This window comes from Arachis duranensis, chromosome 5 (assembly GCF_000817695.3).
Source record: "Arachis duranensis cultivar V14167 chromosome 5, aradu.V14167.gnm2.J7QH, whole genome shotgun sequence".
Taxonomy (NCBI): Eukaryota; Viridiplantae; Streptophyta; class Magnoliopsida; order Fabales; family Fabaceae; genus Arachis; species Arachis duranensis.
This window is the reverse complement of record NC_029776.3, coordinates 50,740,441-50,754,495: the sequence shown is the minus strand read 5'-3', so window position 1 is coordinate 50,754,495 and position 14,055 is coordinate 50,740,441. Positions and strand designations below refer to the sequence as shown.

Below are 14,055 nucleotides of genomic sequence, written 5' to 3'. Positions count from 1 at the left end.
AACATTCAGAATGTACTTCACAAAATACTCCACTCTTGTTCTTTTCATAACATTTTCTTTTTGATTAACTTAAAGAGACAAGCATACAAGTAAGAAAGATGAAAGTGAACACTCAAGACATTAAGCTAGCACACTTAACCTAAGCAACGAAACCTAAATGCAGAATTGAAATTCCTAAACTACTCATGGAAGCATGTTCTATTTCATACATGATTTTCCTTATTTAAAGCTTTGAAAAAGGTAAACTAAGAAGGAACTTCACCACCTCTCACTTGTTGGCCTGCTCATGATCTTTTGCTCCCTTGGGATTCTCCTTGATTACTTGAGTCTCCATTCCCCTTGCGCTTCCCCATCAGCTTTTTCCAGAAACCGGCATCCTCCATCTTCTTCTTGCTGTTTCACCTTCCCCTCTTCTTGTTCTGTTAAGTTCTTGTGAACTGCCTCATAACTTGGGATGTCAGGGTGCAAGTGATGCATATGCTCAGTCATATAGTTTAACCTTTCTTGAGTGTTGATGATGAATTCTTCTCGATGCAGTTGCCTTCCTTCATTGAGTACGCTGAATTTGTTGAATGCTTTCATTTGAGTCATCTGGCGTTGATTGAGTTCCTGGAGGCGTTTATCTTGGCTTTCTTGCCTTTCAGACACTTGACTGATGGCTTGAGTAAGCTGAGAGTAGTACTCTTGTTGCTGCTCCATTAGCTGTTTCTGCCATTCCCTTTGTTGATTCATCCAATTTGTTAGCATTTCCTCTTGACGATCCATTCTCTGAGATTGAAATTGCAATTGTTGTTCTTGTCCTTCCATGTATATTCTTGATATATCGTCAATGGCTCCTCGGATGTGACCTAAATTGATGTTGGTTGGGTCATAATACCTATCTTGATGATGTCCTGTTGGTTGGGTTTCTTCTTGGATAGGTTATTCCTCTTGTGCTTCTTCTGATGTCCTCTTCCTTATATGGGGTCTTTTCTGCTGTTCAGCTGGAGTCACATGGGTTATGCGTTGGAGTGTAAGTGATCTCCCAAGACCTACCCAAGTTCAAAGACTACCTTGGCTTTCATGCATAATCTAAGGATGGTGCTGGGGTACAAAGTCTAGCACCTGAATCTTTCTTCTCCGCTGATTCTTGGATTCCTTCAGCTATAATTTCGTGTACATTGATGCTTCCACCTTTTATTAAACAATGTACCATGGTAGCTCGAGCAATGTTGACCTCAGAATTGTTTGCAGTTGGAAGGATAGATCGTCTCACAAGCTCAAACCATCCCTTGGCTTCTGGGATGAGGTCTCCTCTCCTGATGAAATGGTATCTCTTATCCGAATACCTTTCCCAGTCAGATCCCACAATGCATATGTCACCTACAATTTCTTCCAGTTCATCATTGTCGGGGCCATTGTTCATTCTTTCTTGGTACCTGAGCTCAACAAAGTGTGGTGATTTAAGATGAAGAGTTCTAATTATAGCATTTGGGCTGAAATCTACCTCTGTTCCTCTTACATAGCTTTTGAAGGTGGGGGTTATGGTCTTGTTTTCTCTAACCATATTTTCATAAAATTCCCTGATGAGAGTTGCATTTACCCTTGCTTCTGGGTTAGTGAGCTTTTGCCAACCCCTTTTCTCAATCTTCTCCCGAATTTGTGGACATTCATCTTCATTGAACTGGAATGTTGATTCAGGCAGTATCTTCTTGTCCTTTAATCGTTCGAACTCGAGCTCATGGAAGGTTGTTCTGAATCTCCCGGCGTCGAAGGAAGGCTGCTCCATGGGTTCCTTTCCTCTTCGCCTTTTGGAACTTGATGATGCCATGTAGTATAGTTAATTCTCATGATGGCTAGGAAGGTGTTTGTGAAGCCTTTGGTAGAGGATATGCCCGAAAAGAGGGAGTGGGAAGGGTGAGAATAAGCGTGTATGGGGAGGTTGTATGAAGGGGTTTATATAGGAAGATGGCAATTGATTGAAGAGTGTGGATTGATAGTGTTATTTGATAGTGGACGGTTGGGGTTTTGGATTGATTGAGCACAAGGATCACCTCCTTTATGGGGTCTTGGTTCGGTCTTCAAAATTATCTATTCCCAATGTTGCATGACAACACTTCCAAGGACATTCCCATGAAGACAAGTGTGAAATTCCCTTGGCCGAATCTCCCTTCTTCAATTGCCCCATCAAGTACCATCAATGTCCTTATTGATTCCCTATACACGAAAAAAAATGCAATGGGTTATTTGAAATTTTTGGTGGGAACAAGTGTGAACTTTAAAAAAATATTTCTTTTTCTTTTGTTTTTACATGACTAAATACTTTCCATGAATGCAAATCAATCAACCATTAAGCTTTCCATGCATGCATGTTGGTACACCAAACTTGTTTGTGATCACATGGTGCAACAAGTTTGGGGAATAAATCTTCCTCATAGGGTGTGTTCAAACCTCACTTGGTGTGCTTTAAACACCAAACTTATCATATATTGTACATTGCATGTAGAGGAGCTTTATATTAGTTGTCAAAATTGATTTGAAATTCCATGGAAATTGCCTTATTACTATTATTAGAGATTTAAGAAAAGAGGTATAGAACATGGATTGCCTCCCATGAAGTGCTTCTTTAACGTCATTAGTTTGACGGTTGACCCTTGTCAGGGTGGTTGGTGGTGTTTGAAATCTTCTCCTCTTGCAGTGAACCTGTGTCCATTGGCTTTGTTGATAAGCTCCATATGCTCTAAGGATAAGATTTTGTTGATAGTGTACACAAGATGCAGCTGAAATGGAATAGTGGGGAGGTGAGGTGGTATAGATGGAAAGTATGTAGATATCACTTCATCACCTGGCGAGAAATTTTCTGTAGGAATTTTCTTATTTCTCCATCCCCTTGGAACTTTCTTCTTTGTTTCCATTGATGTTGTCTTGTTTTTTTTTTTACTCTTTCTCTAAGGACTCTTTGTTGCTAGCTTTGCATGACTCTGGTTTGCTCAGCTTCCCTTGAGTTACCTTTGGATGAGATTCTTCTTGAATATATGGCTTGCCAACCAATGAGATTTCTAGTTGTGTTTCTTGTGCTTCACTGATTGTTTCTTGCACCAGTGTTTCATTCTGCTCTTCTCTTGATTCCTTGTTCTCTTGACTTGCTTCTTGTGAGAGGTTGAAGACATTGAAAACGAGCTGCTCGTCATGTATTCTCAGCATTAACTCTCCTCTCTCTACATCTATGAGTGCTCTGGCTATGGCTAGGAATGGTCTTCCCAGAATGATGGGGTAAATAGGATTCTCATCCATTTCCAAAACAACAAAATCTATGGGAAGATAGTAGCTCCCAACTTTCACCAGCACATTTTCAACTACTCCTATTGCTTGTTTTTGAGTTTTGTCAGCCAATCTGATAATTACATCAGTAGGAGTTAGTTCATTGATTTGGAGCTTCTTCATGAGGGAGAGAGGCATTAAGTTGATGCTTGCTCCCAAGTCACAAAGCCCTTTGTCAATCATTGTTTCTCCTATGGCACAAGGAATGTGGAAACTCCCTGGATCCTCCTTCTTTGTGGATGGCCCTGGTTGAATGAGAGCACCGCAATCCCTGTTCATCTTTATGGTTTGTCCACCCTTCAATGGACTTTTTCTGGCTAGTGGCTCCTTTATATACTTGATGTAGAAAGGCATTTGCTGGAGAGCTTTAATAAATGGTATATTTACATCAAGAGATGCAAACATATCAAGGAACCTTGAGTACATTCTCCCTGCTACACCACCTTTTAGCCAGTGAGGAAAAGGTACATATGGGTTCAATACCTCCTTCTTCTTCAGCTCTTCCTTGGATGTGGGTTGGGGTGTATAGCTTCCTTCCTCCTGGCTTTTCTTTTGATTATTTTGGAGGTGTTCTACTCCATTCATACTTTCTTCATCACTTGTGGTTATCATTTTGCATTCTTCCCATCTCACCTTCTTTGTTTCTACTCTTGGATTCTTCTCTGTATCACTAGGGAATCCATCAGTGGGTTTAGGAATTTGTTGAGATAGATACCCTACTTGGGACTCCAATCTCTTGATTTTTTCTCCTTGGTTCTTGATATTGGCTCGCACTTCTTCCTTAAACACTTTGTTGTTTTGGACTTCTCTGCATAAGTTTTCAAGTAGAGCCTCAATCTTTGAGAGCCTATCATCTGTTAATGATAGTGGGTTGAGATTAGGTGGTTGAGAAGGTTGGTTAGATGGATGTTGGTAACATCTCTGTGAGGTGTTTTCATGAGTTGCATTGTTGTTGGAATTGAGGTTGTGGCGTCTCTGGTCTTGCCCTTGGTCTTGTTGGTTTCCCCATCCAAAGTTGGGGTGATTTCTCCATCCAGAGTTGTAAGTTTTGGAGTATGGATCATGGATTTGTCTAGGTGAATTTCCAACATTGTTGGCTTGCTCCCAGTCACCTTCTTCTCCTATGTTTACTCCTTCTTGAGCTGATGAGGAGGTGATGGCTGCTGCAACTTGGTTCTCCTCCACCTTCTTAGTAAGATCTACTAGCTGCTTGGTGATAATCTTGTTTTGAGCTAACAATGCATCCATGTGGTTCAGCTCTATTACTCCTCTGGTGTTACTTCTTTCGGAGGCATAGGAGTAGTCATTTTCAGCAACAGTTTTAATGACATCTAAGGCTTCTTCAATGGTTTTCTTCTTGTTTAGAGAGCCTCCTGATGAATGATCCACAGCCTTCTTTGACTCATAGGAAAGACTTTCATAGAAGATGTGAAGTTGAACCCACTCATTAAATATCTTTGGTGGACATCTTCTTGTTAGGTCTTTGAATCTCTCCCATGCTTCATAAAGTGTCTCACTATCTTGTTGTCTAAAAGTTTGCACCTCAGCTCTTAGCCTATTAATCCTTTGAGGAGGGTAAAATCTTGCCAAAAACTTGTTCACCACTTCTTCCCAATTAGTTAAGCTCTCCTTTGGGAAGGATTTAAGCCATTTGGATGCCTTGTCCCTGAGTGAAAAAGGGAACAAGAGCAACCTATAGACATCTAGATGGACTCCATTGGACTTCACAGTGTCACAAATCCTCAGGAAGGTGGTTAAATGTTGATTAGGATCTTCTTGAGCACCTCCTCCAAATGAGCAATTATTCTGCACAAGAGTGATGAGCTGGGGTTTTAGTTCGAAATTGTTGGCATGTTTGGTCGGCTTTTGAATGCTGCTTCCACAGTTTCCTGGATTAGGATTGATATAGGATCCTAAAACTCTCCTTTCTTGCCCAGCACGGTTTGCATGGTCTTCTCTGGCATGATTATGAGCTTCTTCTTCATGATTGTTCTCCATATTTTCTTCCATGTTAGGTTTAAAATACTCTTCCTCTTCTTCCTCAACACCAATAATCCTTTTCCCTCTTGCTTCCCTTCTTAGTCTCCAAAGGGTTCTTTCAGGTTCTGAATCAAAGGATGTTGAAGCTCCTTTTCCTCTCCCTGTCATACACAGACATATTACACCACAAGAGATACAATGAAGAAACAATTCTAGTTAGAGTAATTGTTAGTGTGAGTGATACAAATTATCAAACAGTTAGTGGGTTAGTGAGCAGAATTGTAATCAAAGAAAGAAAGAACGAAAAATTAAAGAGGGTGCAGGGGGTGAGGGAGAAATTAAAACAAACTAAAGGAAATTGACTGAATCAAATAAACAAAAGAAAAATGCTCAATCTAGTGATCTTCAAACTTAATCATTGTTGATTCAAAATCAATCCCCGGCAACGGCGCCATAAACTTGATGCATGAAAACTTGTCTCTCAACAAATTTTCCCTTCGGCAAGTATACCGAATTGTCGTCAAGTAAAACTCACAATAGAGTGAGGTCGAATCCCACAAGGAATGATTGGTCAAGCAATTTTAGTTAGAAGAATATGCTAGTTGAGCTAAACAAAATTTAGATTGTGTATTTAGTGAGATTAACGTTGAGTACCATTGTGGGTTCGAGAACGTTAGTGGCATTCACTTTTTCCACTAACGTTCCACCCTTATGTACCCACGTTAACTCCAACATTAGTGGTCTTAACGTGACCACTAACGTTGCTTTCTCAAATTTTGGCCAATGTTATTGGGACTCACTTTTCCCAGTAACGTTAGCTTGTACCGCTTCGTGAACGTTAATGGGAATCACTTTTCCCAATAACGTTGCTTAGTGCCCCTTGTTCCTACGTTAGAGTCCACGTTAGTATGGCTAACGTGACTCTTAACGTAGGTATGATCCACCTTCGAGAGCGTTAGTGACACTCACCTTTGTCACTAACGCTCCAAATACCACATTCTCTACGTTGGAACTCACGTTAACTAAGTTAACGTGGCTTTTAACGTAGTAGTGATGCCATCTTCGAACGTTAGTGACAAAAGTGAGTGTCACTAACGTTGGCTCTTTGATCTCAACTCCACGTTAACTTTCACGTTAATAGTCTTAACGTGAAAGTTAACATAGGCAAAGCTAGTTGGTCCAACGTTAGTGACAAAAGTGAGTGTCACTAACGTTGGCTTTTGTTTTCCTCTTCCACGTTAGAGTTCACGTTAACTAAGTTAACGTGACTCTTAATGTGGATCATTGCCAAGTTTTCAACGTTAGTGGTGTTCACTTTTACCACTAACGTTGGAGGAAAACGTTATTGGTGTTCACGTTTTCTCTTAACGTTGGAGCTCCTTTTTCTTCTACGTTAACTTCCACGTTAACTTAGTTAACGTGGCAAGTAACGTGAGCTTTGGATGGCTTCGCATGCGTTATTGGTGATCACTTTTCTCATTAACATTGCAAGCTTTACCATTCCACGTTAGTGTTCACATTAACTAGGTTAACGTGAATACTAACGTGGTTCTTCCTTACTTCCTTTGCCCTGAAAACAAGCAATTAAAGTGCATCAAAGCTCTAGCCAAAGTCATGAGATTATGCATCATCAATTTATCATGCAATTCTAGCAAAATACTCATGAAATTATGTAAAGTTCACAAAAGTTGCTTGAATCAAGGTGTAAGTGTAATTTTATCCAAAACTTGCCTTATTCACTAAGAAAATGCATCAAACTACCCTTAAACAGTAAAGAAAAGGTCAGTGAAACTTGCCTAGATGCCCTGGCATCACCTAGTGGTCCATGCATTGGCATAGAACTCTTGAACCATTAGGATTCCAACTTGTTGAATGGGGTTGGTCAAAACTTCCCAACCTCTTCTTTGGATCTCATGTCGGATCTCCAGATACTCATTTTTCTTGAGCTTGAAAGGGACCTCAGGGATTACCTTCTTCTTGGCCATAACTTTATAGAAGTGGTCTTGATAGACCTTTGAGATGAATCTTTCCATCTCCCATGACTCAAAGGTGGAAGCTTTTGTCTTCCTTTTCACTTTTCTAGAGGTTTCTCCGGCCTTAGGTGCCATAAGTGGTTATGGAAAAACAAAAAGCTATGCTTTTAGCACACCAAACTTAGAATATTGCTCGCCCTCGAGCAAGAGAAGAAAGAAGAGAAGAAGAAGAAGAAAAAATGGAGGAGAGGGAGAGAGGTGTGTATTCGGCCAAGGGGGAGAAGAGAGGGTTGTGTTGTGTGAAAATGAAGAAGGATAGAGGGGTTTATATAGTGGAGGGAGAGGGGTTAAGGTTCGGCCATATTGAGTGGGTTGGGTGGGAAAAGGGATTTTGAATTTTGAAGGTAGGTGGGGTTTATGGGGAAGAGTGGATAGATGTGAGTGGTGAAGAGGTGATGGGGAAGAGAGATTGAGGTGATTGGTGAAGGGTTTTTGGGGAAGAGTGTTATTGGATTGTGTGAAGAAGAGAGAAGGTAAATTGAGGTAGGTAGGGATCCTGTGGGGTCCACAGATCCTGAGATAATCCTGTGGGATCCACAGATCCTGAGGTGCCAAGGATTATCATCCCTGTACCAATGAGGCGTGTAAAATGCCCTCTGCATGCAATCCTGGCGTTTAACTCCAGATTGATGCTTGTTTTTGGCGTTAAACGCCAGTTCTATGCTTGTTTTGGGCATTCAACGCCAGTCTGTAGCATGTTTCGGCGTTGAACGCCAGTTCCATGCTTGTTTCTGGAGTTCAATGCCAGATTCATGCTCTGTTCTGGCATTGAATGCCAGCCAGATGCTCCTTACTGGCATTCAAATGCTAGTAAGCTCTTCCTCCAGGGTGTGCTATTTTTTCTGCTGTTTTTTATTCTGTTTTTAATTTTAATATTTGTTTTGTGACTCCACATGATCATGAACCTAATAAAACAAAAAAGAAAAAATAAAATAAAAATAAAATTAGATAAATAAAAGTTGGGTTGCCTCCCAATAAGCGCTTCTTTAATGTCAATAGCTTGATAGTGAGCTCTCATGGAGCTTCACAGGTGATTAGGTCAATGTTGTGGACTCCCAACACCAAACTTAGAGTTTGAATGTGGGGGTTCAATACCAAACTTAGAGTTTGGCTGTGGCCTCCCAACACCAAACTTAGAGTTTGATTGTGGAGGCTTTGTTTGACTCTGTATTGAGAGAAGTTTTTCATGCTTCCTCTCCGTGGTTGCAGAGGAATATCCTTGAGCTTTAAACACAAGGTAGTTCCCATTTAATTGAAGGACTAGCTCTCCTCTGTTAACATCAATCACAGCTCCTGCTTTGGCTAGGAAGGGTCTTCCAAGGATGATGCATTCATCCTCCTCCTTCCTAGTGTCTAAGATTATGAAATCAGCAGGGATGTAAAGGCCTTTAACCTTTACTAACACGTCCTCTACCAATCTATAAGCTTGTCTTACTGACTTGTTGCCATCTGTAATGAGAATGTGGTAGTCTGTACCTTAAAGATCCCCAGCTTCTCCATTACAGAGAGTGGCATAAGATTTATACCTGACCCCAGGTCACACAGAGCCTTTTCAAAGGTCATGGTGCCCATGGTACAGGGTATTAAGAATTTATCAGGATCTTGTTTCTTTTGAGGTAGAGTTTGCTGAACCCATGTATCTAGTTCACTAATGAGCAAGGGAGGTTCACCTTCCCAAGTCTTATTACCAAACAAATTGGCATTCAGCTTCATGATGGCTCCTAGATATTGAGCAACTTACTCTCCAGTTACGTCTTCATCCTCTTCAGAAGAAGAATAGTTTTCAGAGCTCATGAATGGCAGAAGGAGGTTTAAAGGAATCTCTATGGTCTCTATATGAGCCTCAGATTCCTTTAGGTCCTCAATAGGAAACTCCTTCTTGTCTGGGAGATGTCCCATGAGGTCTTCCTCACTGGGATTCACGTCCTCCCCTTCCTCCTTGAATTCGGCCGTATTGACAATATCAATGGCCTTGCACTCTTTTTTTGGATTCTCTTCTGTATTGCTTGGGAGAGTACTAGGAGGAGTTTTAGTGATTTTCTTACTCAACTGGCCCACTTGTGCCTCCAAAGTTCTGATGGATGACCTTGTTTCACTCATGAAACTTAAAGTGGCCTTAGACAGATCAGAGACTATATTTGCTAAGCTAGAGGTACTCTGCTCAGAATTCTCTGTCTGTTGCTGAGAAGATTATGGAAAAGGCTTGCTATTGCTGAGCCTATTTCTTCCACCATTATTAAAGCCTTTTTGAGGCCTTTGTTGATCCTTCCATGAGAAATTTGGATGATTTCTCCATGAGGAATTATAGGTGTTTCCATAAGGTACCCATGTAATTTACCTCTGCCATTGCAGGGTTCTCAGGATCATATGCTTCTTCTTCAGAAGATGCCTCTTTAGTACTGTTGGATGCATTTTGCCATCCATTCAGACTTTGAGAAATCATGTTGACTTGCTGAGTCAACATTTTGTTCTGAGCCAATATGGCATTCAGAGCATCAATTTCAAGAAGTCCCTTCCTCTGTGGTGTCCCATTATTCACAGAATTTCTCTCAGAAGTGTACATGAATTGGTTATTTGCAACCATGTCAATAAGTTCTTAAGCTTCTGCAGGCGTTTTCTTTAGGTGAATGGATCCACCTGCAGAATGGTCTAATGACATCTTAGAGAACTCAAATAGACCATAATAGAAGATATCCAAAATGGTCCACTCTGAGAGCATGTAAGAAGGACACCTTTTGGTCATCTGTTTGTATCTTTCCCAAGCTTCATAGAGGAATTCACCATCTTTTTGTTTGAAGGTCTGAACATCCACTCTAAGCTTGCTCAGCTTTTGTTGAGGAAAGAACTTAGCCAAGAAGGCCGTGACCAGCGTATCCCTAGAGTCTAGGCTATCTTTAGGTTGAGAGTCCAACCATGTTCTAGCCATGTCTCTTACAGCAAAAGGGAAAAGCATGAGCCTGTAGACTTCGGGATCTACTCCATTAGTCTTAACAGTCTCACAGATTTGCAAGAATTCAGTTAAAAACTGATAGGGATCTTCTGATGGAAGTCCATGGAACTTGCAGTTCTGTTGCATTAGAGCAACTAGTTGAGGTTTCAGCTCAAAATGTTTTGCTCCAATGGCAGGGATTGAGATGCTTCTTCCATCAAATTTGGAAGTAGGTGTAGTATAATCACCAAGTATCCTCCTTGTATTATTATTTTCGGCTGCCATCTCCTTTTCTTTTTCGAAAATTTCTGTAAGGTTGTCTTTGGATTGTTGTAATTTAGCTTCTCTTAGTTTCCTCTTTAGAGTCCTTTCAGGTTCAGGATCTGTTTCAACAAGAATATTCTTGTCCTTGCTCCTGCTCATATGAAAAAGAAGGGAACAGAAAATAATAATAGGGATTCTCTTTACCACAGTAGAGAGATTCCTTTATGTTAGTAGAAGAAGAAAAGAATAAAAGAAGAAAAAGGGTAGGAATCCAAACACAAGGGGGAAGAGTGAGTTCGAATTCTTGAGTAGAAAAGAGATGTTAGTATATAAATAAATAGATAGAAGAAGATGAGAGAGAGGAGTTTTCGAAAAGTATTTTTGAAAATAGGTTAGTGATTTTCAAAAATTAAGAGAAGAAATAAAATTAACATTAAAATTTGAAATAATTAATTAATTAAAAGAATTTTGAAAAAGAGGGAGATGATTTTCTAAAATTTAGAGAGGAAAGTAGTTAGGTGGTTTTGAAAAGGTTAAGAAACAATATAAAAAGTCAATTAATTAGTTGAAAAAGATTTGAAAATCAATTTTGAAAAGATAAGAAGTTAGAAAAGATATTTTGAAATCAAATTTTGAAAAAAGATATGATTAAAAAGATATTTTGGAAAGGATTTGATTTTTAAAGTTAGAATTGATTACTTGACTAACAATAAACTAAAAGATATAATTCTAGAATTTAAAGATTGAACATTTCTTAACAAGAAAGTAACAAACTTTAAATTTTTGAATTAATCACATTAATTGTTAGTAAAGCCTTTGAAAATCATGAATTAAAGATAAGAAAAAGATTTTGAAAAATATTTTTAAATTTTCGAAAATCATAAGATAAAGATGAAAAAAGATTTGAGTGTTGAAAAAGATTTTGAAAAGACAAGACTTTTAAATTTTAAAATTTGACTTGACTTATAAGAAATAGCTAAGTTTTAAATATTTTTTGACTAAGTCAACTCAAATTTTCAAAATTTTGAGAGAAATAAGGAAAAGATATTTTTTTGATTTTTTAATTTTTAATGATGAGAGAGAAAAACACAAAAATGATCCAAAACCTGAAAATTTTGGATCAAAACACATGATGCATGCAAGAACACTATGAATGTCAAGATGAACACCAAGAACACTTTGAAGATCAAGATGAACATCAAGACTTATTTTTTAAAAAGTTTCAAGAAAAGAAAACATGCAAGATACCAAACTTAGATATTTTTCATGCTTAGACATTATGAATGCAAAAATGCATATGAAAAACAACAAAAAACACAAAATAAGAAAATATGAAGATCAAACAAGAAGACTTACCAAGAACAACTTGAAGATCATGATGAACACATGCATGAGTTTTCAAAAAAATGCATAAATTTTAAAGACATGCAATTAACACCAAACTTAAAATTTGACACTAGACTCAAACAAGAAACAAAAAAAAATTCTTATTTTTATGATTTTCTAATTTTTTTGTATTATTTTTTTCAAAAACATCTAGGAAAAATAAGAAAAGAAATTCAAAATTTTTAATAAGAATTCCAGGAATCTTTGCAATGTTAGTCTAAAGCTCCGGTCCAGGAATTAGACATGGCTTAATAGCCAGCCAAGCCTTTTGTGAAAGCTTCTGTCTAAAACACTAGACATGGCCAATGGCCAGCCAAGCTTTAGCATATAAATCAGACATACAATAGATGATACTTCATCCAACTTCATATACTGATAAGGGGAAGCCTCCAATTGAGTTAGACATGGCTTTTCAGCCAGCCAAGCTTCAACATGCTTCATGAAACACTGGAATTCATTCTTAAAAATTTAGAATAATTTTTCCAAAATAGAAGTAAAAATTTTTTGAAAGATTTTTGAAAATTTTTTTGAAAATAAAGCAAAAAAAATTACCTAATCTGAGCAACAAGTTGAACCGTCAGTTGTCCAAACTCGAACAATCCCCGGCAACGGCGCAAAAAACTTGGTGCACGAAATTGTGATCATCAACAATGGCGCCAAAGACTTGGTAGCGCTCTCAAACGTGAATCACACTTTGTCACAACTTCGCACAACTAACCAGCAAGTGCACTGGGTCGTCCAAGTAATACCTTACGTGAGTAAGGGTCGATCCCACGGAGATTGTTGGTATGAAGCAAGCTATAGTCATCTTGTAAATCTCAGTTAGGCAGATTCAAATGGTTATAATGATTTTTGAAATTAATAATAAATAAAGCATAAAATAAATATAGAAATACTTATGTAAATCATTGCCGTGAATTTCAGATAAGTGTATGGAGATGCTTTGTCCCTGTTGAATCTCCACAACATATTGCTTTCTTACTTTCAATCCTTCATACTCCTTTCCATGGCAAACTGTATGTAGGGCATCACCGTTGTCAATGGCTACATTCTATCCTCTCAGTGAAAATGATCCAAATGCTCTGTCACAGCACGGCTAATCATCTGTCGATTCTCGATCATATCGGAATAGAATCCATTGATTCTTTTGCGTTTGTCATCACGCCCAACAATCATGAGTTTGAAGCTCGTCACGGCCATTCAATCCCTGAATCCTACTCGGAATACCACAGATAATGTTTAGACTTTTCGGATCCTCAAGAGTGGCCGCCAAAGGGTTCTAGCTTATACCACGAAGATTCTGATCAAGGAATCCAAGAGATATTCATTCGTTCTAAGGTAGAACGGAAGTGGTTGTTAAGCACGCGTTCATAGGTGAGAATGATGATGAGTGTCACGGATCATCACATTCATCATGTTGAAGTGCAACGAATATCTTAGAACAAGAATAAGATGAATTGAATAGAAAATAGTAGTACTTTGCATTAAAACTCGAGGTACAGCAGAGCTCCACCCCTTAATCTATGGTGTGTAGAAACTCCACCATTGAAAATACATAAGTGATGGTCCAGGCATGGCCAAATGGCCAGCCCCCATAAACGTGATCAAAGGATCATAAGGTAATTGGTGCACGAAATTGCAATCACACTTTTGCAACTCCGCACAACTAACCAGCAAGTGCACTGGGTCGTCCAAGTAATACCTTGCGTGAGCAAGGGTCGATCCCACGGAGATTGTCGGCTTGAAGCAAGCTATGGTTATCTTGTAAATCTTAGTCAGGATATCAGAAATTATCAGGATTGTTTGTGAAAAGCAAAAGAACATGAAATGATTACTTGTTTTGCAGTAATAGGGAATAGGTTGAGGTTTGGAGATGCTCCATCTTCTGAATCTCTGCTTTCCTACTGTCTTCATCTTCAAACACGCAAGTCTCCTTCCATGGCAAGCTGTATGTAGGGTTTCACCGTTGTCAATGGCTACCTCCCATCCTCTCAGTGAAAACGATTGCATATGCTCTGTCACAGCACGCAGAATTCATCTGTCGGTTCTCAATCAGGCCGGAATAGAATCCAGTGATTCTTTTGCGCCTGTCACTAACGCCCCGCCTCTCAGGAGTTTGAAGCACGTCACAGTCATTCAATCATCGAATCCTACTCAGAATAC

General features: G+C 39.0%; 1 protein-coding gene across 1 annotated transcript; it reads right to left on the bottom strand.

Moving 5' to 3' along the window:
* Window positions 1-318: 318 nt before the first annotated feature.
* Window positions 319-807, bottom strand: LOC107489484 (uncharacterized). Its single transcript, XM_016110237.1, has one exon. It carries the CDS (start codon window positions 805-807, stop codon window positions 319-321), a length of 489 nt encoding a protein of 162 aa, XP_015965723.1.
* Between the last annotated feature and the right edge of the window lie 13,248 nt (window positions 808-14,055).